The sequence below is a fragment of the Myotis lucifugus genome, unplaced genomic scaffold (assembly GCF_000147115.1).
Source record: "Myotis lucifugus unplaced genomic scaffold, Myoluc2.0 scaffold_90, whole genome shotgun sequence".
Lineage (NCBI taxonomy): Eukaryota > Metazoa > Chordata > Mammalia > Chiroptera > Vespertilionidae > Myotis > Myotis lucifugus.
Genome location: NW_005871138.1, coordinates 2,753,828 through 2,778,010, shown reverse-complemented (window position 1 = coordinate 2,778,010; position 24,183 = coordinate 2,753,828). Strand labels below are relative to the sequence as shown.

General features: G+C 42.4%; 1 protein-coding gene across 1 annotated transcript in view; it reads right to left on the bottom strand.

The window, feature by feature from the left end:
* LOC102439243 (zinc finger protein 37A) overlaps positions 1 to 8,622 on the bottom strand; it is a 16,765-nt gene extending 8,143 nt beyond the window's left edge. The window contains exons 1-2 of the mRNA XM_023756260.1: positions 8,553 to 8,622; positions 6,561 to 6,619 (exon numbers count right to left, since the gene is read on the bottom strand). Coding sequence (XP_023612028.1) covers positions 6,561 to 6,619; positions 8,553 to 8,622 — 129 coding nt within the window. The remainder of the gene's footprint in view (positions 1 to 6,560; positions 6,620 to 8,552) is intronic.
* Between the last annotated feature and the right edge of the window lie 15,561 nt (positions 8,623 to 24,183).

Genomic DNA, 24,183 nt, shown 5'->3' with positions numbered 1-24,183 from the left:
TTTGTTCAGAGACAGCTAACACTGGCAGCACTGTGTTTTGCTTTGCAGGCCTTTATGACCATGCCCATGAGAAAAAAAAAAAAAAGAAAAAAAAAAAAGCCTGTTTAGAGTGAAAAGTCAGAAAATCTTAGAGTAGATCAGTATGTCTTTCTTCTCATGTAATTCCTCCGAAATTTGGCGATGCTAACATGGCAATACGTTTCTTTGCATAGATTCAATAAGACCGGTTCCTAATAGTGGTTTTATTAACGGAAAACTTTGACTGGAGTATCATGTTTTAAAGAGCCCTGTCTGAGCTCTAAAGACTTGAAGCCAGTAAAAATGCCACGAAGGAAGCCTGGTATTCTGCTTGGAAGCCCTGAAGATGGCTGGCGCTGGAGTGTCAGGCCGATGCCCTACCATCACTGGCGGTTGGTAAGAGTAAAAGGGGAGCAGTAGGGATGCCTCTACGTTCCTGCGGAACCCCCATACGCTCTGGGCCGCAACAAGTAGGAGGGCTACTGAGATGGGCTTAAAGCCTGGAGCGTGGGCTCAGGTGGAATTGCTACAGGTGAAGAATTCACCTAACTCAGCAGATACTGCAGGCGGGCCTGATGGCAGCTGGGTGGCGTGGCCTCCTGGCCCTACGGGGCACATTAAGATTCAACCATGAAATTCCAGCAAAGGTAGTCAGTTACCATTCTTGTTGTGTTTATGCAAACATCAGGACAGTAGATAAATTAATCTTAATTTGGCTTTTTGATAGCCATGGAGGAATTTTAAGAAGAAAAATCCTATTTCAATAGAAGTTGCTAAAGCTAAAATAGTTTCTTTCCCCTCCACCAGACCATTTGTTAAAATATGCCCAGTACGAGCCTCTAGCAACGGTGGAATCAGTCCGTCTCCCTCACATCGCTCTCAGAGGTAGTCCTGCAAAACAGACGTGGTCTCGACCTCCTGTTTATGCAGGAAGGAGGGCTCTGTGCAGCCCTCAGGGAAGAGTGTTGTTTTTATGCCGATCATACAGGGGTAGTAGAGGAGTCCATGACCAAACTTCGGCAGCGACTAGCCGAGCGACGAAAGGAAAGGGAGGCGCAGAAAAGTTGGTTTGAATCTTGGTTTACACAGTCGCCATGGTTAACGACCCTCTTATCAGCAGTTGCTGAACCGCTTATAATCCTGTTGTTAATTCTCCCCATAGGACCCTGTATTATAAATAGAATCATAGGATTCATACAACAGAGAGTAGGGGACATTAAACTCCTTATTATCAGGCAACAATACTCAGCCTCAGTTGGGCCAGAAGGTCTCTAAGATTAGAAACCGTCCACAGAAAAAGGGGGGAAATGAGAGGTGCCAATATAATCAGGTCAGAAAAGGCAGATGGAACAAACGGCACCAGGGCAATCAGGAAGGTCAGAAGGGGCAGACAGAACAAACAACTTTTATGGGAGACAGCTGCAGCAGGGAGGTTACGGGAGATGGCCGCAGCCCGGGAGTAAACTGAAAAACTAGCAACTAGACAGGCATTAATTCACAACGGCGCCAAGATTCCCAGAAGAATGACCCCCTTGCTCCCCCCGTTTGCTCCCCCGTTTGCTTCCCCCGTTTGCTAGAGGGGTATATAACCTGTGCTTAAACTCTTAGTCGGGGCTTGCAGCCGCTGCTCTGCTGCGTTCAGAGTAAGCTGGTAAGCCCCAACATGTTGGTAATTAAATAAACCCTTTGCCTTTTGCATGAGAAGCGTCTCTTGGTTCTTTGTGACAGCGGCTTGCGTCCTGGGCTTTACAATAGAATAAGGTGGGAGGCTTTGATGAGACATAGAATAGTAGGAGGTATTTAGTGGTCAGGCATGGAGAAATTTTGGACTTTCCTCTATAGAGCAGTGGCCTCCAAATACTTGGTCACCCCATCAGTAAGAGTTACTGGGTCTTTCTCCAGGTTTGCAGGCTCGATCCCCAGTGAGGGGCATGCAGGAGGCAGCCAATCAATGATTCTCTCTCATCATTGATGTTTCTATCGCTCTCTCTCCCTCTCCCTTCCTCTCTGAATTCAATAAAAAATATATATTTTTAAAAAGTTACTGGGTATTTCTTATAAATTATACTCGATGTCTATGACTCTCCAGCCACACACCAAAAGTAACGCTTACCTTTTCTGAGCTTTTTAGATACAAAAGAAACATGAAAGTGCATTCTAGTACTTTATTTACAGGCAGGAAATAAAAAAAGACTTGATTGTGCAGTTCTCTGGGGCCAATATGTCTGCTTTGGAGATTGCTTCTGAGGACAATGGGGCCATGTAAACAAGTGACACATCAGAATTATAAATTGAAAGTAGTGTTCTAGAAGCCGAGTGCCAGGTGTTTCGAAGCTGTGGTTCTCGATCAGACATAATTTTGCCACTCACGGGGGATTTGGCAATGTCTGGAGACATGTCTGGTTGTCACAACTGAGGAAAGGGTGCTACTGGTATATGGTGGGTGGAGTCCAGAGATACTACTAAATATCCTACAATATTACTGGGCCAGCTTCTACAGCAAGGACTTATCTGGTCTGGCTGGTGTGGTTCAGTGGTTGAGCATCGACCCAGTAACCAAGAGGTCACTGGTTCAATTCCTGGTCAGGGCACATGCCCAGGTTGCAGGGTGTACAGGAGGCAGCTGATGGGTGATGTTTCTCTCTCATTAATGTTTCTATCTCTTTATCCCTCTCCTTTCCTCTCTCTCTCTAAAAATCCATAAAAACATGTTATTGTTTTAAAAAAAATAATTAGCTGGCCCAAAATATTGATAGTGTTGAAGTTTAAGAAAGCCTGTTTCCAAGAGAAGTCAGAGAGGAAGGTAATAGACTATGAAAAGAGATGACCACCTACTTTAACGTAGCAGCAAAAGGATTTAGAAGTGGGAGCTGATTCTAAATGGAATTAGTCAGTAATTGTTTATGGAATGAGGGGGGGGGAAAGGAGCAGTAGTCCCAGGTAAGTGCCAGAGCAGCTGGGTCAATGCTGATGCCAGATACTGAGATTGGCAAAATAGGAGAGGGAGCAGATTGGGCAGGAGGAGAGAGAGCTGGCTCTTGGACGTGTTATACTGAAGGCGTCCGTGGCACCCACGGGTGGAGATGTTGAGGTGACAACTGGGGCTCAGGAGAGAGGTGTAGGGTTAGGATGTATTTTTAGAAACCAGGAACTTCTCAGTGGTAGCAGAAGCCATCCGAACAGGGACCTTGCTCACAAAGAGCATGGAGACCAAGGGCACAGAGCCTGGGGGCAGCAGGGCAAGGCCAGTGGGCCTGGTGACGACGAAGGAACAGGAACCAGGAGTTAGCAGCTGTATCTGCAGCATCTAGAACAGTCCTGGTCTGGTCCACTGTGGTACCCCCAAAGCAAGCCGTCAAATAAATGCTGTCTGGTGGTGACAATTTCAAGAATAAGTGCTCTCCTAACTCGATGCAATGGGCTGGACACACACACACACACATACACACACACACACACACACACACACACACACACTCTCCTCTGCCTCTGAAACTATAGCAAGAAGAGACATAAAAACACTAATGTGTGTATCAGAACAGAGGCACATGGGGAGAGAGGATGGCGGCAAGTGAGAAACGCTGACTGGCTTCTGGAAGATGTAGAGGAGGGAGATAGTGGCAGCACTGTGCTCACCCCTTAATACAGAGTGTGGCAAAGTCTCAGGTTCCGTGCAGAGCCTGGCGAGACCTCCCAGCTCAGGAAACTCTAGTGGACGCGGGGCCGCAGAAGAGGGAGCAGGAGTAACAGAAGGCCCGCCTCCTCCTCGGGTGGTTCCTTCCCTGCTCAGGGGATAGCTGAGGGTTAACACTCAGGAGGCCAGGTCTCTATAACAGGCAGGGAACCGCCTCCACGTGTTTGCATGAACTTTGCAACCCAAGAGACAATCAGAGTACTGTGCTTAGCACCCTGATACGGTCACAGCTTTTCTTTTAAGGCAACTCTAGGGAAACAGACTGATACGCTCAGGTAAGGCACTGCCCCATTTGGCAGGGGAAACGGGGTCCCCTCGAGCTTTGTCCCCCTCTGTACAGACTAAAGAGAAGCCTGTCTGTACACATGTCCCAACTATTCACGTGGGAGACCCCGAGTCATCCTTTCATTCCAGTGAAAAGCTTGCCAAGGAAACAGGCCTCTGGTTGCCAAGTAACACACATCAGCTACCAAATTGATATAATGAGGGTTTTACCTTTCTTTTCACACAAAAGACAAAAAAGGCCCCAATGTAGGAGGAAAAACAACCATCTGAAAAAGAAGCCTCAAGAACAGACTTGAAGACTGTTAAACAAATCTCCTGTCATTAAAAATCAGCAGCCTGAAAGGTAAATACTGAGAACAGACTGAAGACTATGAAAACAAGTTTAATTCCCTTATCAAAGAGAATAACTTTGAAGAATTCCAATAGATGTTCCCAAATTGATGAAAGAGTCTTCTATGAAATGAGAAAAGTGAGGTGTGAAAAAAGAAGTCCACAGACCCTAAATATTTTATTGCTGCCTTATGAAAACAGAAAAACAAACTCTCAAGAGAAGGCTGGAAAACCAAACCATACAGGTGACAAAAATGAGCAAATCTCTCAACACATAGAACAAAAAACATAGAAAAACGAAAACGATGAAAGAAAAATAAGAAATCATAGATGCCGGTCGGGAGAGGCACTGACAGTCTAATGGGATTTCTGGGCGACAAGAACAAAGAGCTGGAGGGAAGGAGAAACCATCTGAGAAGTAACGGAAAACATCCCGGAACGCACGAGTCTTCATCCTAACAGGACCATCCAATTACCGAGCAGGCAGCCTGAAAAAAGAACAAATAACCAGGCACTGCCTGGTGAAACATCTGAAACCCCAGGGTAAAGACAAACTTGCAAGAAGGAAAAACCAAACAGGTTACCTACACACACACACACACACACACACACACAAGAATAAACTGCTGCACGACTTCTCCACGTCTTTCCAAAGGCCAGGAGACCATGGAGATGATCTTTTCTCCTAATGCTCTGAAGGAAAAGGATTTCAAACCCAAATCCTGTAAGCAATCAACCATTCATGTAACGGGGCAGAATAAAGGCACTTTCAGATACCTAGCCTCAGAAGGCATGTAACCCCCTCCAGGGGTCTCTATCAAAACTCAGCAGAACCTGAGGAAGAAGACCTGGCTTCCAGGAATCATGGTGGAAGAGAGAAGGGCTGAAGAACTGGATCCGGTAGATCAGAAAGGACTGACCGTGGGTGGCTTACAGGTGTGAAAGGGAAGAGTGCATGGGGCTAACTGAACAGGAAACATTTTTTTAAAAAGCTATTTATAAAGGGTATGTGGGCAAAGTTTTATAGTTTTTGACGAAGCTGTGGGAACCACGCCTGAGAATTCCTGAAACTTTTGAAGAGGAGCTGTTACAGGGATGGACGGTGATGCTCCAGTGGCCTCGTCGGTTCAACCACAGGCCCTCTGGGATGGGGTAATGCAATCCGCCATAGAAGACAGGGAAGGTCGGGGCCCCTGGTTGAGCTAGGACCGCCAGCTCCATTGGTCAGCACGGGTGCTTGAAACCCTTCCTATAGAAGTAGGGTTGCCAGTTAAATTTGAACTTCAGATAAGCAACAAATAAGTTTTTAGTATATGCGTGTCCCATGCAGGATATACTTTGTTTTATATGCCCTGTGTCTTCTCTGGCAATCCTACACCTAAGATATCTCCCAAGCTCTTGAGCAAGTTGAAACATAAGCAGATGATAACTTACAGCCAACAGTGCGTGGGAAGTTTGCAGTGAATGTGGCCTCAACTGTCTTTCTGGCCGAATGTCTAACGATGTATCCTTAGAACTACTCCAGCCACAAGCTCTTAAAAAGTTACTTAAATCTGTTACTTATATCCTCCAAAAGGGGCATATAAAAGTACCCACCTAAACAAAATAGACGAAACAAAAGTAAAAAAAAGAAAAAAGTACCTATCTCATAACATCAGCATTATCTGAGCTAATCCAGGTAAGAAAATTAACAGTGACTAGAACATAACAAGCAGCCCTAAATTGTAGGTAAGACTATAACTGACCAATTATTATTTTGTCACTTTGCCTTCAACCTTGGGGCTGCAAAAATAATCAGAAAAGGGATGCTAAAGTTTAAATAATTATTATCCAAGTAGTAAAAAGGTGTGATGCGACTGTTAACTAAAAACTCCCAAAATAATATTTATTCTATTAAAAAAAGAGAAAAAAGAAAAGCATTAGATTATTTCCACAAAGCTTGAGATGAGGGAGGAGTCTATCTTATTTGGATGGTACTATAAAAACCATTCCTGATGTGGAGAGACACATATGTTTACATCTGTGCTAAACACATCAAAGGTAATCAATAGTAGAATAAAAAGAAAATGTAGACCTTGGCAACTACTTGAAGATTAAGAAAGGAAAGGGAAATAATAATGCAGGAAATGATAAAAATAAAGAAAAACAGTTGATAAGAAAATGTGTTTACTGAAAATGCAAAGGAACTCTTAGATTTCACAGGAAAAAAATTGGTAATAAGTAAACAACTCACCTCAGATGTGTTCATTTTCTTCCGCCCCTGGAAGAGTGTGGAGAACCGTGCAGGCAGAGCTGGAGAAAGGGAAGGAGAAAAGGTATCATGGGAACTATGGTCTACCTTGAAGTCCTCATGGCGCTGTCTAGAAATCCACACGGATTAGTGCCACAGCGCGGGGGGGGGGGGGGGGATGTCTATGACCCTCAGGAAGGGCAGGTATGACGAGGGGCCTCTGGCAACCCTGGTCTAACCAGGAGGAGCTCAGAGAGGCAGGCCTTCCATTGGGGAGAGTACATATTGTTTCTTATTGGTATCTTACAAGGTATAACCTCCCTCGATACAATAGCCGACAAATATACAACAAGGCAAAGTCCAACTAAGAAAGACCTGGTTACACAAATCGTAGCATAGGAAGGACAACATGCCACCCCTTTGGTCCATTATGAAACATGTGACATTCTGAATTATTTTGATATTTGGGATTTACTTTAAAATAATCCAGTAGAGGAAGGTGGAAGGTGGGGAGTGTGTGTGTGTGTGTGTGTGTGTCTGTTGGGGGAGTATAGATAGATGAAATAAAATGGCCCATATTTTGAAAATTGCTGAAGCTATGACAAGTATATGGGAGTCATTATATAGTTTTCTTTATTTTGTATGTTTTAAATATTTCCATTAAAAAATGTAGAAGATGACACAACAATAAAAACCTGATAGAAATCTGCTCATGTACTTTTATACGTATGTTTTTAACTCCTTGTGGTTAAAAATTCATCGGAACCTCTGACAATAGGAATGGGTGTGCTTTAAGAAAATCTATTTTTTTTTTTTGGAAAGGAGATTTGTTCTCCTTGGTTTGCAGTATCTCCAAAGGACTTTTTATTAAGAAACTTGCTTTGATTTAACTGAGACATGGTGGACAAAACCGTGGCTTGGGATTTGCAGTCAGGGGACCTTGGTGCTCCTTTTGGTTCTGACTAATGAATAATGTAAATGGAGATAATAATGCAGGTGTAAGAACATTAATGATACTGACAATAGTTGCATATTGCTCACCATGTAACAGCATTGTTCTAAGTACTTTATAGATGTTACCCCGTTTATTCCTTAAAATAAAGCGAGATGTAGGTGCTCTTATTACTCCAACTTTATAGAGGAAATTGAGGGGGAGAACGTTAAAGTAATATGGTAGAGCCGGGCTCTGAACCCTGGCAGTCTGGCTCCAGAAACCTTATACTTAACCCTATGCCAATGACTCTCTCAGGCCCCATCTTGTTCACTTTTAAAATGAGGCAGGATTATAGAACCCTTGAAAACCCTTCCTGTGCTGCTATGAAGGCAGGCATGGCAGGTGGGTGGCACAGCCCTAAATTCCAGATGTGGCGATGTGCATGGTTTAAGGGCTGGGCAGGGTCCCGGGAGAGGGATGAGAGAATTGATGCGGGAGGGTTTTCTGGGAGGAGTAGAGATAGTGTCTCCCTGGCCTCCCTCCCAGACCATGTCCTCCTCATCCTGTCCAAGGGTTTCCCTTCCCATGAAGCCTGACTATTGCCCCCATCCTCAGCCCCGCTGACCTCTCTCTTTGGAAAGTTGGCCCTTGCTTTCACTGACTGACAACGACAACAACAAACCACAGGACCAGTTCTCTGCGCCTTGACAACCTGAGGGCAGGAGGATGAGGAACTGCTCTGAGCAAGCGAATACAGACCCTGCTTGTCCCTCCGATCTCTGCCCTGGTGCCCATCTGGGGAGGGTGGGGAAACCCCAGGTGGGAGTCCTGCTCCTGTTCCCACCCTCTTTCCTCCCAAGAGCTGAGTGATCAGGGAAATTTGGACCTGGCCGGAAGGGGTAAATTCAATGAACTGGAATCTTCAGCCCTGGCCCACTGTCTCTTGGAATTCACCACCCCCTACAACAGCTCTCACGTGTGGTCCCAGACCAGCAGCTCCAGCAGCACCTGGGAACTTTGTAGAAATGCAAATTCTTGGGTCCCTCCCTAGACTTACTGACCCAGAAACGCTGGGGGTGGGACCAGGCCGCTGTTGGGTTTTAACAAGGCCTCCAGGTGATTCTGATGCATGCTGGGAACCACTGCCAGAAAGTGTGACTGAGGGGTCTGTAAACTGCTGAGGGCACAGGGCAGACAGACACCCTGTCTGTCTAGAAGGCTCAATTGTGCAGTAACCCGAGGGTTCTGTGCAGACACCAAGAATCCTCAAGAGCCTCTAGGGAAGACTCAGTCCTCACACACTCCAGGTCCTTCCTTGCGGCTCCAGGGAAGCGCCACTCGCTGAGCGCTGTGAAGGACGCGCAGCCGGGCAAACCCTGCCTGGGACGTGGAAATCAGGCTGTTTGAGGATCCCACCCCAGCTCCTGCCATGACTGGCCATGAAACGTCACCTCCGGTCTCGGCTTACTGCTTGGTTAAAACGGGGTGATTAACCCCGATTTCACAGGGGGTCTTTGAGAACAAATAATACACTTCATGGAAAGAACAGTGAAAAGGGCAGTAACATTTCCCAGGTGCTTCGTGACTGCCAGGACCTGTGCTGAGTGCTTCACAGGTGCTTCCTTGCTCGCTCCTCAGATCAACCGGGAGACAGGTTTTAGGAATGACTTCATTCTGCTGACGGAGAGACTGAGTCTTAGAGGCTCATCATTGTGCCCATGGAGACTCGGTGGCAAGGCTAGAATCTGCACCACCTGTAGTTCCAACTCGAACTCTTGAGTCAGCCTGCGAGACTGCAGACCCACCACCTGCCCTTAGCCGGCAGGCACAGCTACCTGCTACCAGGATGAGTCTCATCTCACCGGGGTGGTGGACTTCACTCCCTAATGAATGCTTGGCCGGGGCACATGCAAATTCGAGGAGCTCCTGGAAACAGTCCTTGAACACGTGGATGCCTTTTCTCAGCGCACTTTATTCTGACCGGGAAACCCATGTCCACACCCCCTTCCTGGAACCCGCAGGTTCGCAGCCCAGCTGCTCTGTCACTTGGCTTCCTCTAGGGGCAAAGGCAGAGCAGAGCCGGGAGCTAGAGCTGGAGGGTGTCAGTCTGCATGCGACTCGCGCAGGTTGCGGCTTCCACCAGGCGCGGGCACAAACCTGGCCAAGCAACCCTCCAACGAGGCTCTCACCTGCAGTGCACATCCTCCGTGCGGGACCCGGTCAGCGAGCGACGCGGACGCCGGGCTGCTCCGTCGTTATCTGGCGATCTGCTCGCGCGCGAAGCTGGAAACAAGGGAGCGGGCGAACAATGAGGAAGAACTGCACATGCGCAGAGGGAGCTGCGAGGACCAGTTCCCTGCGCCTCTCCCAGGAATCCATCCAATTCAGGACTCCGTTACCCATAAGTCTCCGAGCCCCTCTCCTAAGGGACAGTCTTTAGAAGTCCCGCCTTATTTGGTGAATTGGGTGATGGTTGTCCAAACTCATCTCTACTTTTCCTGGGAGCCCTGGCTCCCCCTAAACTTTCAGGATCTGAAACTGGCTCCACCTACAACCAGTGTCACTTTAGATTGAAAGCTACCTTGAGAAAGACAGATGTATGTCAGCTGCACATATGAAAACATAAATATTTAACTAAATTACTAAAAAAAATACGGGCCTGCCATATAGTGAGAGATTAATACCCACTACCAGCAAGTTTCCCCCAAGTAATGCAAGCAACATCTCCAAAGTGGATTTCAAAAGTGACGCTCTAAAACTAGGTAAAAGACCACGTACACAAAACTCAGAGGAAGATCGGATCAAAGGCAAACACCAGTTCCTCTCCCAGGAATGACTACGTTAGGTGATACTTTTATTAAACTAGGATCCTAAAAGTTCAATGTATTGCTTTGATCTTTACATTAAACATGTGGTCAATCATTTTCTTACCCCTTTTACCTTTTCATTTTGAAAAATTTCAAATGTAGAGAAAAGTTACAGGATGATTCATTTTTCATTTTGAATAAAACACCTGAATAAACTGTTTATTTAGATTCACAGTTGTTAATATTTTGCTACTTTTGCTCTCTCTCTTCCTTCCATCCTCTCTCTCTCTCTCTCTCTCTCTCTCTCTCATTTCCTCCAACTAAATTCAGGTTACACATTTCTTGGCATAATATAAGGGCCGTTATGTTTTCAGTAAATCACACCAGATCAGTTTCATTCTCATGATGTCACTTAATCAACTGTTCCTCTTATGCCAATGATAGTAATAAGAAATAAGTTCCATTCACAGTAGCATTGAGTTTAGGGCTAGATTAACAAAAATTGGGCAGAACTTACACAAAAGAAGTGATGTGAATGGAGACATGTACTGTTTTCCTAAATAGCAAGACACAACATTCTTTAACAAAATCCAATCAAAACTTTAGTAAGCTGAGTGATGTGACTTCTTTATTTTTTGTTTTATTTTACTTTAACAGAACACATCTAAATTTCATCTGGAAGGAGAAGAAGAACAACAACAAACCACAGAATAACAGCCAGGTCTAAAAAAAATCAGTATTTTCTATAATACATGAATATATATAATATTAATATAAAATTTAAAAGATTGCCTCTAGCTCCTTAGGAGTACAGACACAAACCCAAGAGTTCATAAGAATTTAGAGTCTGATGACGGGGGAATTTCCAAGTGGGGGGAGGGGAGAAAGGAGGTGGGCAGGAAACCGTGTCAGGAAACTAGGCAATGGGTGGAGAGGGGACGAGCACGCCTCTCAGTCAGAAATTTATCACATAAATTTCATGTGGATTCTTGATTTAACATCTTACAGTAAACCACCAAGAACCTAGAGAAAACATAAAATAATTTTCTTATTTAGTCTCTGGGTAGGGATAGCAAGCTGTCGAATCATAAAAGAAATGACTACCAGATTTTACTCTAGAAAAATTTAAAACCTTACTTCCAGGGGGGAAAAAATCAAGTGAAAATCACTTGGAAAATATATTTGTTAAGTATGTGAAAGAAATGGTTTATTGACTTCATTTAATTATCTCTTACACATTTATAAGAAGATCACACTACCATAAAAATGATCTATGGATACAAAGGGGAAAGTAATAAAAGAAAAAATGCAAATGAGGAATAAATATATGAAAGCAACTCATAAACTACGAATAAAAAATGCAAATGTTTTTTGGCTTTACCATTGGCAAAGATTATAAAGAAAAATGATATCCAGGGTGGGCATAAGTTTGGGAAGAATTCAGTCTCATAAATTTCTATTTGGAAAATAATTTATAAAACAATTTAGAGGCCACTCTACCAAGACTTAAAAGGAGCATGCACTGCAATGTAGCAATTCTGTTATTAGAAATATGACCTAAGAAAATAATTGTCCAAAGATACATGTATAAGTACATTTCTTATAACTTATATTAACAGCAACACACTGTCAAAAATATAAATGTAAAGAAAAAAAAGAATAGCTTGTAGGAATCTGTAAGGTGGGGCATCAAGTAACCATTAAAAATTATAATGCAGAGATATATTAATTAATATGGTGGAGAGTTTATATTTTCAAATAAAATACTCTTTACACAAGAATATACGGCATTTACTTATTTTTTGCAGGTAAAAAACATACATGTGTCCTAAGGGTATAAAAACAAATATAAAAACCAAATGCAAGAACAAAATTGAACCAAAATAAATTTAAAAATATTTTATTCTCATACATTAACAGTAGAGCAGTCTATGCAAAGATTTTCTTTATAAAGACCAGCAAGAATTCAAAACCTGCATCATTCAATACTAATATTCGCATAGGAATAGACATATAAGAGGAAAGGTATGTTCTCAGAGAGCATAAATTTACATCTATTGCGGAATATATCTGCTCTAATACTGCCTTTTTAATGTTCTCAGCATTAGCTCTGATGTTGTTTTGAGTTCTTCACTAAATTAACTGCACAGTGCATTATGGTGTTTGTCTAAGTGTCTTTGTAGTATATTATAATAGCTAATTTCCATTTCAACATAATTCGTCTTCGTGAATTTGTAAGACCCCCTTAAAAAGTACTACTATTTAATGAATGTTTTGATGAGACTAGTATAGTAATTAAAATATATTAAAGTTTAATAACAGGGAATGTTAAAATAACTGTCAAAGTTACAAAATCATTCAAAAATATTCTAAAGCATTAGTAATAGTGTGCTTAATCAAGAACACTAATAATCCTGGGCTTGACTACTAAATGTGTACATTTTAGCTCATTTGCTAAGGTGATACAGTCAAACCTCAATAATACACAGTTCACATTTAGTGTGCTTTACTGCTGTAAGTTATGTGGTTCCTTATAATTTTTGAAATAAAAAAAAGAACGTGTAGACACTAACAATATATGTGGTCCTAGACAAGTCATGAATTCATTCTCCCCTAATTTTATTGTTATTTTAAGCAAGGAGTAAGAGTTAGGCAACTTGCAAAGTTCACTCCAGTACTACCTTTCAGTTCTTCTGTAGCTAAGAGGAAACCCTTTTCTTCCTATTGGCCATAATTAAGGGGAAAATATCAGTCAGGTCTGGGAATATTTATGGTATGGGACCAGCCCAGAATCTGGGAAAAAGAAAATAGAGTTGGTGTGTATTTAGGGAGGAGTTGGTGAAGTTAGTGAGCTATTATTCCAAGGCCAAATTTTCAAACATTCTATAATCCTATATAATAAAAGGCTAATATGCAAATCGACCGAATGGCGGAATGACCGACACTGTGGTGTGCACTGACCACCAGGGGGCAGACACTCAATGCAGGAGCTCATGGCTGGTGAGCGCAGTGGCAGTGGTGGGGCAGTGGTGGGAGCCTCCCCCGCCTCCATGGCAGCGCTAAGGATGTCCGACTGCTGGCTTAGTGGGGAGCAGGCCTAAGCTGACAGTTGGACATCCCCCGAGGGCTCCCGGACTGCGAGAGGGTTCAGGCTGGGCTGAGGGACTCCCCTGAGTGCACGAATTTTGTGCACCAGGCCTGTAGTAAAGTATATTTCCCTGTAGAACCTGTCCCCCTTTGCCCTGGCTTACCTCTCCCCTCCCAATGTTTGCCTACAGCTTCTACTGTCACATAGTATTTGATGGCCCATGGATGTGGTGATATTGTCGTAGCTTAGTTCACTATAAGCAGGAGAATCAATAACTGCTTTTCAGGCCCAGCTATCTAGGACCTAATTCTTCTAGGGATTCTTTTACTCTGCCCTCAAAGGTCTCAGGTTAGGGAGGGTGCTCTCCAAGGTACTCAGAGAGCCATCTCCGTCCTTCTCTTGAGCTCATGTTCCAGTGAATCTTGGACCTGGGCCTGGGGGGTCAGATAAACTTGATCTAGAACCTCTAACTTGGTCCACAAACTAAACCTTAGTCTGAGCTATAAATTCTAAAAAGCTACTGAGCACGGAGCGGGGCTAGAGAAGTAAGGAGAGGCTCAGAATCCTGACGCCTGACCCTTTGAAATGCAACCACCACATAGAAAGATTAATTCAATATTTTCTCCGCAATGATTTGGCATGGGGTTACAGCTATACTAAGGATAAAATGATGCAGACATGTTTCCATTATTTTAGGCGTAAGCATATATTAAACAGATAAAGTTTGGAGTAAAATGTCTGTTTGAATCTCAGTAATTTTATCCACTAGCTATATGACTTTTTCACATCTATGAGACTTCCTTTAAGTTATTTATTAAAATAAGTATTTAAGCCCTAACTTCATAGCTTATCAAAGCTGAGATACTTAAACAAAGAGGCTTGTGTTAACAATACTAACATTGATTGGATTACTAGGCAAAGTGCACAGAATTACCTGGGAACCTTGTTAAAATGCAGATTTTTATTCAGCTAATGTGGGTGGGGCCTAAGATTCTGCATTTCTAGAGTATCAATAGAGATAGAAGTTACAAAAACTGAAAATACTGAAGTTAAAAAGTACCTTAACTGAAGTGAATATTTCCCCAGAAGGCTCAACAGTAGATTGGCTGGAACAAATTCCACATGGAAAAAAATATATAGAGAATTCCACACCTACAGACATCATGATCAAAATGTTGAAAGCCAAAGACAGAGAAAATATTGAAATCAGCACAAGAGAAAAATGGCCTATCACATATAAGAACAATATAATTTGCAGCTGATTATTCAAAAACAATGGAGTACAGAAGTAATGGAATTATACTTTCAGAATGCTGAAAGAAAAAGTCTTTTGACCAAGACTTACCTAGTATTTCTGGGAAGTATTCAGGCATTCTAGAAAATTTTCTCCCCTGAATTTAAATTTTTTCCTTTATTCTTAGGCTTATAGTTAGTAAAGAGCAGTACTTTTATTTTTCATTTGTCTTAAACTTAATATTCTTTTAAATCCAATCTGGAGTTTTCTAAATTATTCAGAGACTCCCCATTTTACTACTTGTCTTTGCCTGTATTATACTTCTATTTATGCCACCTACTGTATTCATACTTGGTAGTTCTACTTTATTTTTAAAGTTACTTCCTGATTGTGTTTTATGTTAGCAATTTCTCATCCATCCATTTGAGACTAGAGTAACATTATCCATGGTTAGGGTGCAGGCCTAGTAACAGGATACTATGCTAATTACATTTTTTTGTTGGTGGTGGAGAGTCTTACATTTACTTCTTAATTTTTTTTGTAATTTACTTTGTTTTATCTCATAAAACACAAACCAAACATATTTTTTTAGCCACTGAATAAATCCAAATAAAAATATAAATGATAAAACTTAGTATCAGATTAACAAAAATATAAAATATAGGTAGAATGTAGAACCTATGGTTGTAGAAATTATGATAGTAATGATATACCCATGTACATATGAGAGTTTAGAATACAAATTGATAAGAACTTACTTGAGTTTTTGTGCTTTAAAATGTGGCAAATATGTAATTGTGATTTCTCTTTGAAAAAGCCAAATTCTAAGACTTTAAATTCATAAAATCTATACACAAGTTAGTGAATCATTCTTTAAATCAACAAATGGACACAATCGAAATTCTATGTAATAAATCAATGGGTAAGTCTGGTATGACACTCTAATTATTAGTATTCAAGTAGTATTAATGTCAATGTACTATATTGATATTTAACCTCATAGTAACTCATTAAAATCTGTGGTTAAAAGCAAAATTAAAGTAAAACCCCAATTAACACTTTGTCTATTAAGCATAACATTGTTTTAAGTGTAAAATTTTTAATAGGCAATTCTTACAGAAAAGATTATTTTTAGTTCAAAGAAAGAATTATGTCAGTGCCTTATTATTTATAAAAACATTGATGTTGCTTTTAAATGATACCTTTAAAATGCATAGCTGCACTCTTTCCCCACATACACTGCCACTTCTCAATGACATGCTGCCACCTCCCCAACCTACAGCCATGTATCCTTGTATTGTTCACACACTCACACACACATATAATAATTCATTGTGATTTATATTGTGGTGTGACAGTCTAATTTTATCTTATTGTCTCCCCATTAATATTCCAACCATGTGGATTTTTCCTCCTGACCTTAATGAATCCATTAGTGCCTTTAGACAGAGCTCACACTTGAATGTACAGCAAAGGTTTTACACTGTAATGCAAAGCCATGTGATGGCTGTAGGATAGCATTCAGTCACATCTCACACGTTACTTGACATAAGAAAATTCATACAGAACAGAACTTACAAATATGATGTGTATGCAAATGCTTCGAGGCATCCTTCACTGTTTACTACTCTCCAAAACACTCAGGCATTAGAGTAACTCTTTGGATGTAATGATTGTGGAAATACTTTGACCAGAGCTTCAAAGTTTATGCAACAGCAGAAAAAGCACACAGGACCATAACTACACATGTGTGATGCATGTGACAAGGCCTTAGATTGTACTCATTCCTTACTAGACAGCAAAGAATTCACACCGGAGAGAAACATGTTCAGTGTGATGATTGTGGAAAGGCCTTTAGCCAACAGGCAATCCTGAAATGACACAGCAGAATTAATACTCCAGGAAAACAATACCTTTGACAACGTTTCAAAGCTTATTGAACACTGGAAAACTTATACTGAACCAACAGTATACAAATTTGGTGAAAAATGCTTTAAGTTATACTCACAATTTAGTAAACACCAGAGAACTCATATTGAAGAGAAATCCTTCAAATATGACTTATGTGGAAAGGACTTTAGCCAAGAAGAAGTCCTGAAACAGCATTAAACATTAACACTGGAGAGAAAGTTTTTCATTGTCGTATGTGTGGACATGATTTTAGCAGTAACTGATTTTTATCCAGCATGAAAGAACTCATACTGGCTAAAAGCCATATGGATGTAGCTAGTGTGACAAAAACCTTCAGAAATGCATCTAATCTTAGCTGTAATAAAAGGACCTATTCACAAGTAAAACTCTTGTAATCAGTGTAAAAAAAACTTTTAAAAGAAGGTCAGACTTTGTTTGACATCAGAAAACCCAAAGAAATAGAATTTCTAAAGCTATGTTAATAATGAATAGGTCTCCAGGCATCACATCTTCTTTACTAAACACCAGAGAATTCATCCAGAGAGATCCTGTCCATAGCTAAATATCTTCCCTTAGTGATTATAATATTCAACCATACTTCATCAAATTTCATACTATATGAAAATTTAAAAATAAAATGAACGTGTAAAATTTAAGAACATACTTGTCAAGGGAACAGCATTATATGACTACAGGTGTATATTCTACTTTACTTTGTGTATGTCCGTGATTCTTGGAACTATCCACCAGAAAAATGACTGAGAATATTCAGCCTAGGATTTGAAATAAGCCAAAGCGTTGCTTTTATCATATTCCCTATATTGAGAGCAGAAAGCTAAGAAGAATAATGAAATTAAAACAATTTTATTTAGATTATTTATTTATTGAAATAAAATAATAAACTAGATCATGAATAAACTTTTTAAAACAAATAAAGGCAACATGTTAAATGACAAAAAAGATTTTGTGAGGAAAATTGTACAACCAATACAAGTAAACATAAATAAGTAATGTGAACTCTATCTCTCTGGGATTTAAACGATTGAAGAAAATTCCTGTATGCAGAGACAAAAAAAGGTGACTAATTTGCTTCTTAATTTTGAAACTGAAACTTACAGAGTGATTGGTGATGGGTATTGACATCGGCAATATAAATGAAAATGTTCAGGATGACAGAATGCTTCTACTTTTTTGTCTGCATGGCGGTAACATCTGGTCTCATAGAATTATCATTAATCTCCTTAGATATATTTAGGGAAAAATGATGATGTTGACTTATTGCAACATAGGGCTGTTAGAATTCAAACGACAGGAAAGGAAACAAAAACCAACTCCTGAATATAAGACTAAAGGAACTTGTTCTGAAAAGCTGATATTGCAAATAGGTCATCATTAGACTTGGTAGAGTAATTGGTCCCTCATTTTTAAAAAGCCAAAACTAATCTTCTTCTGTCCCTACATATTTCCATGTTTACTCGGGCCTTTCACTAACTGTGAGCCAATCTCAGCCTGTGAATTAAGTTTTGCATTTAACTGTTTAAGAAGCAAAGAAACAAAAAAGGCATCCATTATGAATTTTTGGTTGTTCAAAGACATCTTGATCAAAGAACTCCAGGTAAAATCATTTTATGTTTAATTTTTCCAATTTTTAATATATCCCTTTATAAATGACTTACATCTAATAGCACAGTGTTTTCAAAGCAATAAAAGTTATAGTCATGAATGATTTTACATATTTATCTTGGCATATCTGAATATTACAGTATTATATACATGTCTAGTTTTCTTTCAATTTTTTGTCATTAAATCCTTCATACTAGAAACCCATGGCCACCTTTTTGAGGCGCTATTAAGCTGTTATCCAATAAAATTGCCCTAGTGGGAAAAGTTGGCCTGAGATTTTAGGAGAATGGATTTCAGATTCTAGTTTCATTACTAAGAATTGGGGACCTACACCATGTCACCTAACCTGTATGTTCCAACATTTCGTCTAAAAGTAACACTGATCTGCCACTGTGACTTCTTACGTCAGAGTTTACAATATTTGCTTGCTCCCCTCCATTCTTGCTGCCTCTGCCCCAGTCCCTACCCTGCCGTCTATGGCTTGGATATTTGTAAGAATCACAGACTTCAAACTTTATCTGAGCAGTTCCTTTATTCCATTCTCTCCAGTTCCCCTTTCCATTCCCTTTAAAAAACTGTTGCCACCTTTACCAGGTTTCACACACCGCTTTCACCTGCGGAGCTTTCTCTTTCACAGAAATTCAGATCGTAAACTCGGGCGGCCCCACACAATTTGACCTTCGACCCTCCATTTTCAACCTCAACTCCATCTTAACGTCTTTATTTTTAACTCTTCCATTGGAAAAAAGACTTCCCCTCTTGTTTTCTACTGGAATATGTAAAAACCTCATACTGATAAACGCAGATGTGAGGAACGTGGATTTATTTCCCATAAATTTCCGACACGAGCTCTCATTTTCCTACTGTAATAAAATGCAATCTGATCACTTCCAGGGAAACTCCATCCAATTCAGTAAGTGCTTGTTTAAAACAGACTCCTAACGTTGTCAGTTGGTTGAGAAATTAAATTCCCAGATTCCAAATTTCACCAGGAGCTCTCCGGCACGTTCTCTCCTCTCAAAAGCCCTCTCCCTTTCCTCCTATTTTGCCTCAGAATTAAGTGTTCCCTTCATGAGGGCTGAACAAGAAATGAAAGAGCAGGGAAAGATGACTCAGGCCTGGGTGCTGGCCCCTGGGCCTGGCTGGCCCCTGCCTGGGGCGTCCCACCCGGCCTGGGCCAGGGCTTCCATCCTGCTACAGCGTTCGGTCCCCCTGGCCTTGGGGCACAAATGAGCATCTGGACCTGACATCCCTCCTTCATCGTGGCCTCTGGTCTGGGCATCCTGCTCTGTGTCCACCTCATCCTCACCCAGGCCGGTCTCAGTCTCTGGGTCAGTTCCCCTTTGCCTCTGTAACATCCCCACAAACTGAGTGACTTAAACAACACAAGTTCACAACCTTACAGTTCTGGAGGGAAGAATTCTGAAGTGAGTTTTATGGGGCTAAAAATCAGTGGCAGGGTGTGTACCTTCTGGAGGTTCCTGGGAGAACCTGTGTCCTTGCCATCTCCAGCGTCCACTCCTTCGCTTTTGGCCCCCTTTTGTCACGTGAAGTCCTTGCCTCCCTCTTAGAAGGGCCCTTTTGAGTCCATCAGGCCCACCTGGACAATTCAGGCTAATCCCCCATCTCAGGATCCTTACCTCAAACCTGCAAAGGCCCTTTGGTCATGGAAAGTAACAGATTCACAGGTTCTGGTAATTAGGACACGGACCTCTTTGGGGGAGTCATTTCACCTACCACACACTTCTGTCATTCCCAACCCACCTAGGGCAATCGGCACATGCTGGATTCCCCCTGTCACCGATGGGCATGGAAAGTAGAGGTGCTATTTCACACCATCTCCCTGCCCCAAGCGCCAAACTGCCTCACCTCCTCCTTGCAGCTGCCTCTTGTGGGTGAAGGGCACCAGGTGAGACCCCTCATTTCCAAGATTCAAGTGTGCAGTGAGTACACAAGCCCCTCTGGGGTGGGTGTCATATGACCTCACGATGGGGTGAGCAGTAGGCGTGAATAAAGAGCACTCGAATCCTTGACCAGACAATTCTGCATCCCCTAATCCAGTGGTTCTCAACCTTGGCTGCACATTAAAATCACCTGGGAATCTTTTTAAAATCCTGATTTCTGGGCCTCATCCTCTGGAAATTCTGTATCTTTGTTATGGGGTGGGGCCACAACATTAGTAACAAAGAAACAGAATTTCCGGAGGATGAGGCCCAGAAATCAGGATTTTAAAAAGATTCCCAGGTGATTCTAATGTGCAGCCAAGGTTGAGAACCACTGGGCTAGAGCCTGCAGGCAGTGGCTGGCCTTGATGAGGAAATGAGAAGGTCCTGCCTCTGATGATCTGGGCTCCACATAAGCAGGCTCAGCTGCGTGCGGGCTTGTTGGCCGCGTTGGGCTGACCTGGATGAGAGGGTGAGTCCGTGCTCTGTCCCACTGGGTAGTGGAGGGAACGTTTTTCAGGGCAGATCTGGGAAGTCGAGTCGCGCACTCTGGCCTGTGGGGAGAGGCCCTGTGTACCTGAAATCCCAGCTGCAGCAGCATCCCCTGTGGGCTCCTGGTGGGGCTCAGGAGGAAAGGGGAGCCCGGGGGCCCAGGCTCAGCGGCGGCTGGCACTCCTGGTTTCTTCCGTGCGTGCGTGCTTGAGGTGGTAGTGATGTGGGGTGGGGTGGGAGGTTGGGGCGATTGACCTCACCCACCTCTGCCCTCAATTTTAAGGTGAGACTTCTCGGAACTCTGCTTTCCTCTGAGAACAGAAGCAGGAGGAGGAGAAAATGGCCCTTTCATTTCTAAGGGTGATAGCGCAGGTGAGTTGCTGGCTTATGATTTTCCTCCTAAAATACCGATTTGGAGGGCCTGAACATGGTTTCCTCTGTGGGGCTGTAAGGGAGAATCTGATCCAGGCCTCTAAGCCAGCTCCTGGGGTTTGCTGGCACCCGTGGCCACTCCTTGGCTGGAGGACGCGTTGCCCCATCTCTGCTTCATCTTCACCTGGCCTTCTTCCCATGTCTCTTCACATAGTTGTGCCTCTGTGTCCAAATTTCCCCTTTAGAAGTCCTGTAGGAGTAGGACTCATCCTAATAATCTCCCCTCCTGGGTTCACCTGGGTGGGATCCCAACTTCCAGGTTCATCCCACAGACGCAGCTTCACCTCATTGGCTCCTCAGCTAAGCACGTACAACAAATGCATGTTTCTTTAGCTATGGCTTAAAAAAAAAAAAAGGATAGGTAATGTTGCCTTCCCAAACTCTACGAGGAGAAAGTATAGTTTTTACAGTTTCCACTTTCCATTATAGTTTTTGACCACACTTTCTAACATACTGTTTCCCTCCCAATTATGCCCAACTTGAAAGATATCTCAGGGCCACGTGGAAGCACGTACACATATAAAGTATAAAATGCTATTTCAGGAGTCAGCGAAGGTTGGAGATGTGGCTGTGGCCTTTTCTCCGGACCAGTGGGCTGTTCTGAGCCCCGAAGACAGAACACTGTATAAGGATGTGATGCTGGATAACTGTGATTACCTCGTGTCGCTGGGTAAGGAGAGCTTCCCTTGTTAGTTTGAAACCACCCGTGATGTTTTTCCTTCTGTGTGAATTACCTGAAAAGCCCCTGAAAATGCCTGACTGCACTTCAACTCAATATTTCTGGGAAAAGCATTGGAGCTGTGTGATGTTAGGAAAGGGCATTTCCATCTTGCGAGGACTCAAGTTTTACATTCTCTGCTGTCTCCCAAACCATCACAACTCCCTTCAAAACTGTACTTTTAAGGCCATTGTGTGCCTACGAAACAGGCGGGGAACTGTTAGAATGTAGATGATCTTTTCCCCCCCAATTTTAAACAAAAACAGTGCTTTAGAGGTTCCTGGGAGATTTTGAGGTGAGATTCATCATCGCCGAAAGTGTGGGTCTAAGTTCTGTAATAACGCAGCATGCTCAAAGTCACTTGTTTTTCTTAGGACACTGGTCTTACAAGGCAGAAGTGATATCCTCTCTGAAGCGAGGGGAACTGCCCAGGATGTTGGAGAAAGAGGTGACAGGTCCTCCATGCCCAGGTAATTGACAAACAATAAGCAGGTGGAAGCCATCACAGCTCACACCCCAGCTGGTCAGAGCAACCTGGACCCCCAAGGTAACAGGAGAGGAGCCCTCCCCATAGGCCTCCAGAAAAATCTTATTTTTACCCCGTATTCACCACTCTCCCCTGTGTCCCTTTTGTTATACCTCCCATCTCAGGACACTAAATATTGTGCCAGTAAATTTTTAAAGTTTATATTGTCACACGAAGGGACAGAAATATGAATAGCTGGTCAAATAATTTATCGGTGATTAGAATGGATGAGTGGGTTAGCAAGAAAAGTGTCATGAAATACCTTGCTTTTTTCTTTCCAAAAAAGATTTATAGAGAGGGATTTTTAAAATCTAGATTAGAAAATAGGTATATTAGAGATAAAATAACAAACCAGGCCCTAGCCAGTTGCTCAGCGGTTAGAGTGTGGGCCGGCTGACTGAAGGATTGTGGGTTTGATTCCGATCAAGGGCAGGTACCTCGGTTGCAGGCTCAATCCCCAACCTGGATCAGGGTGCATGGTGGAGGCAACCAAGTAATGTGTCTCTCTCACATTGATGTTTTTCTCTGTGTGTCTCTCCCTTTCCCTTCTATTCACTCTAAATAATCTAATGGAAAAAATATCCTCGGGTGAATTTTAACAACAAATCAACCAACCAACCAGAAAAGCAATAAAATTTACTATCTAATTGGAGAAAGATGATACGCCCATCATTAACAGAAAGTAGAAATTGCAATGATCATCTAGGAATTTCATAGAAACTTATGTTTCAGTGCACAATTAAGAAGACAGCTTATTAACAGACTCCTGAAAGTCAAGGGATGAAAAGACGATTTTTAGTTTGGGTCATTATTAGATCTGAAGAGTAGAATAAAATGCTGTAGGCATGTTGGGAAGTAGTCCTGGAATCCAGAAATAAATTCAAAGGTTTTATCAGAATTGTTCACAAGAATTCCAAGTAAACCTGAGCCTTCTTATTCTTTTTTTAAAATATATATATATTTTTATTGACTTCAGAGAGGAAGGGAGAGGGAGAGAAAGAGAGCAACATCAATGGTGAGAGAGAATCATTTATTGGCTGGCTCCTGCATGCCCCACACTGGGGATCGAGCCCACAACCTGAGCATGTACCCTGACTGGGAATCGAATTGAGACCTTCTGGTTCATAGATTGACACTCAACCACTAAGCCACCACAGCTGGGCTTACTCTTTAAAAACTTAAGCTAGCCCAAACTCCTCTCCCACCTGGCTAATTCTCTATATAAAAGGCTAATATGCCAAGTGTCCCTCCCACATCTGACTGGTTGCTATGATATGCACTGACCACCAGGGGGCAGACACTCAACGCAGGAGCTGCCCTGATGCACACTTGCCATTTACAGAGAAACGACATCGTGGACCTGGTGCCCACAAAGCAACACTTGGCTTCCCCCAAGTGGGACATAGGCCCCACCACCACCCTGGAGCGACACCCCACCAAATCACAGCCAACACTGCCAAGACCCCATGGCACAAAATATGGCCCACAGCCCAGCCCAGTCGGGAAAGGGTTGCTGTGGGTGCTGGGTAATGACGTCACATAGCAACACCCAGCTTCCATTACCTAGCAACTAGCCTCCTTGCAGTTTCTTCAGCCCAGGAACACAACTTGTTTTATAGCCAGGTGCAAATATTTTACAGTTTAACCAAATATTTGTGAAGCATTTTCCCATGACTCATCTCATTTGATCCTCACAGAAGTCCTGGAGTAGGTAGACAGGAGACTCAGGAGAATCTATTTTGTTTTCATTAGCCAGAAAATGGAGATTTAGAAAGCTCAGAAACTTGACCCAACTGAAAAGAAGTAAGAAATGGTGGACCTTGAAAATGACTTCAGGTTTTCTCACTGCGCAGAATATAGTCAAACACTGCTGCAGTTAAATATTTTACCCTTTGTTCTCCCTGCATGATCTATAATA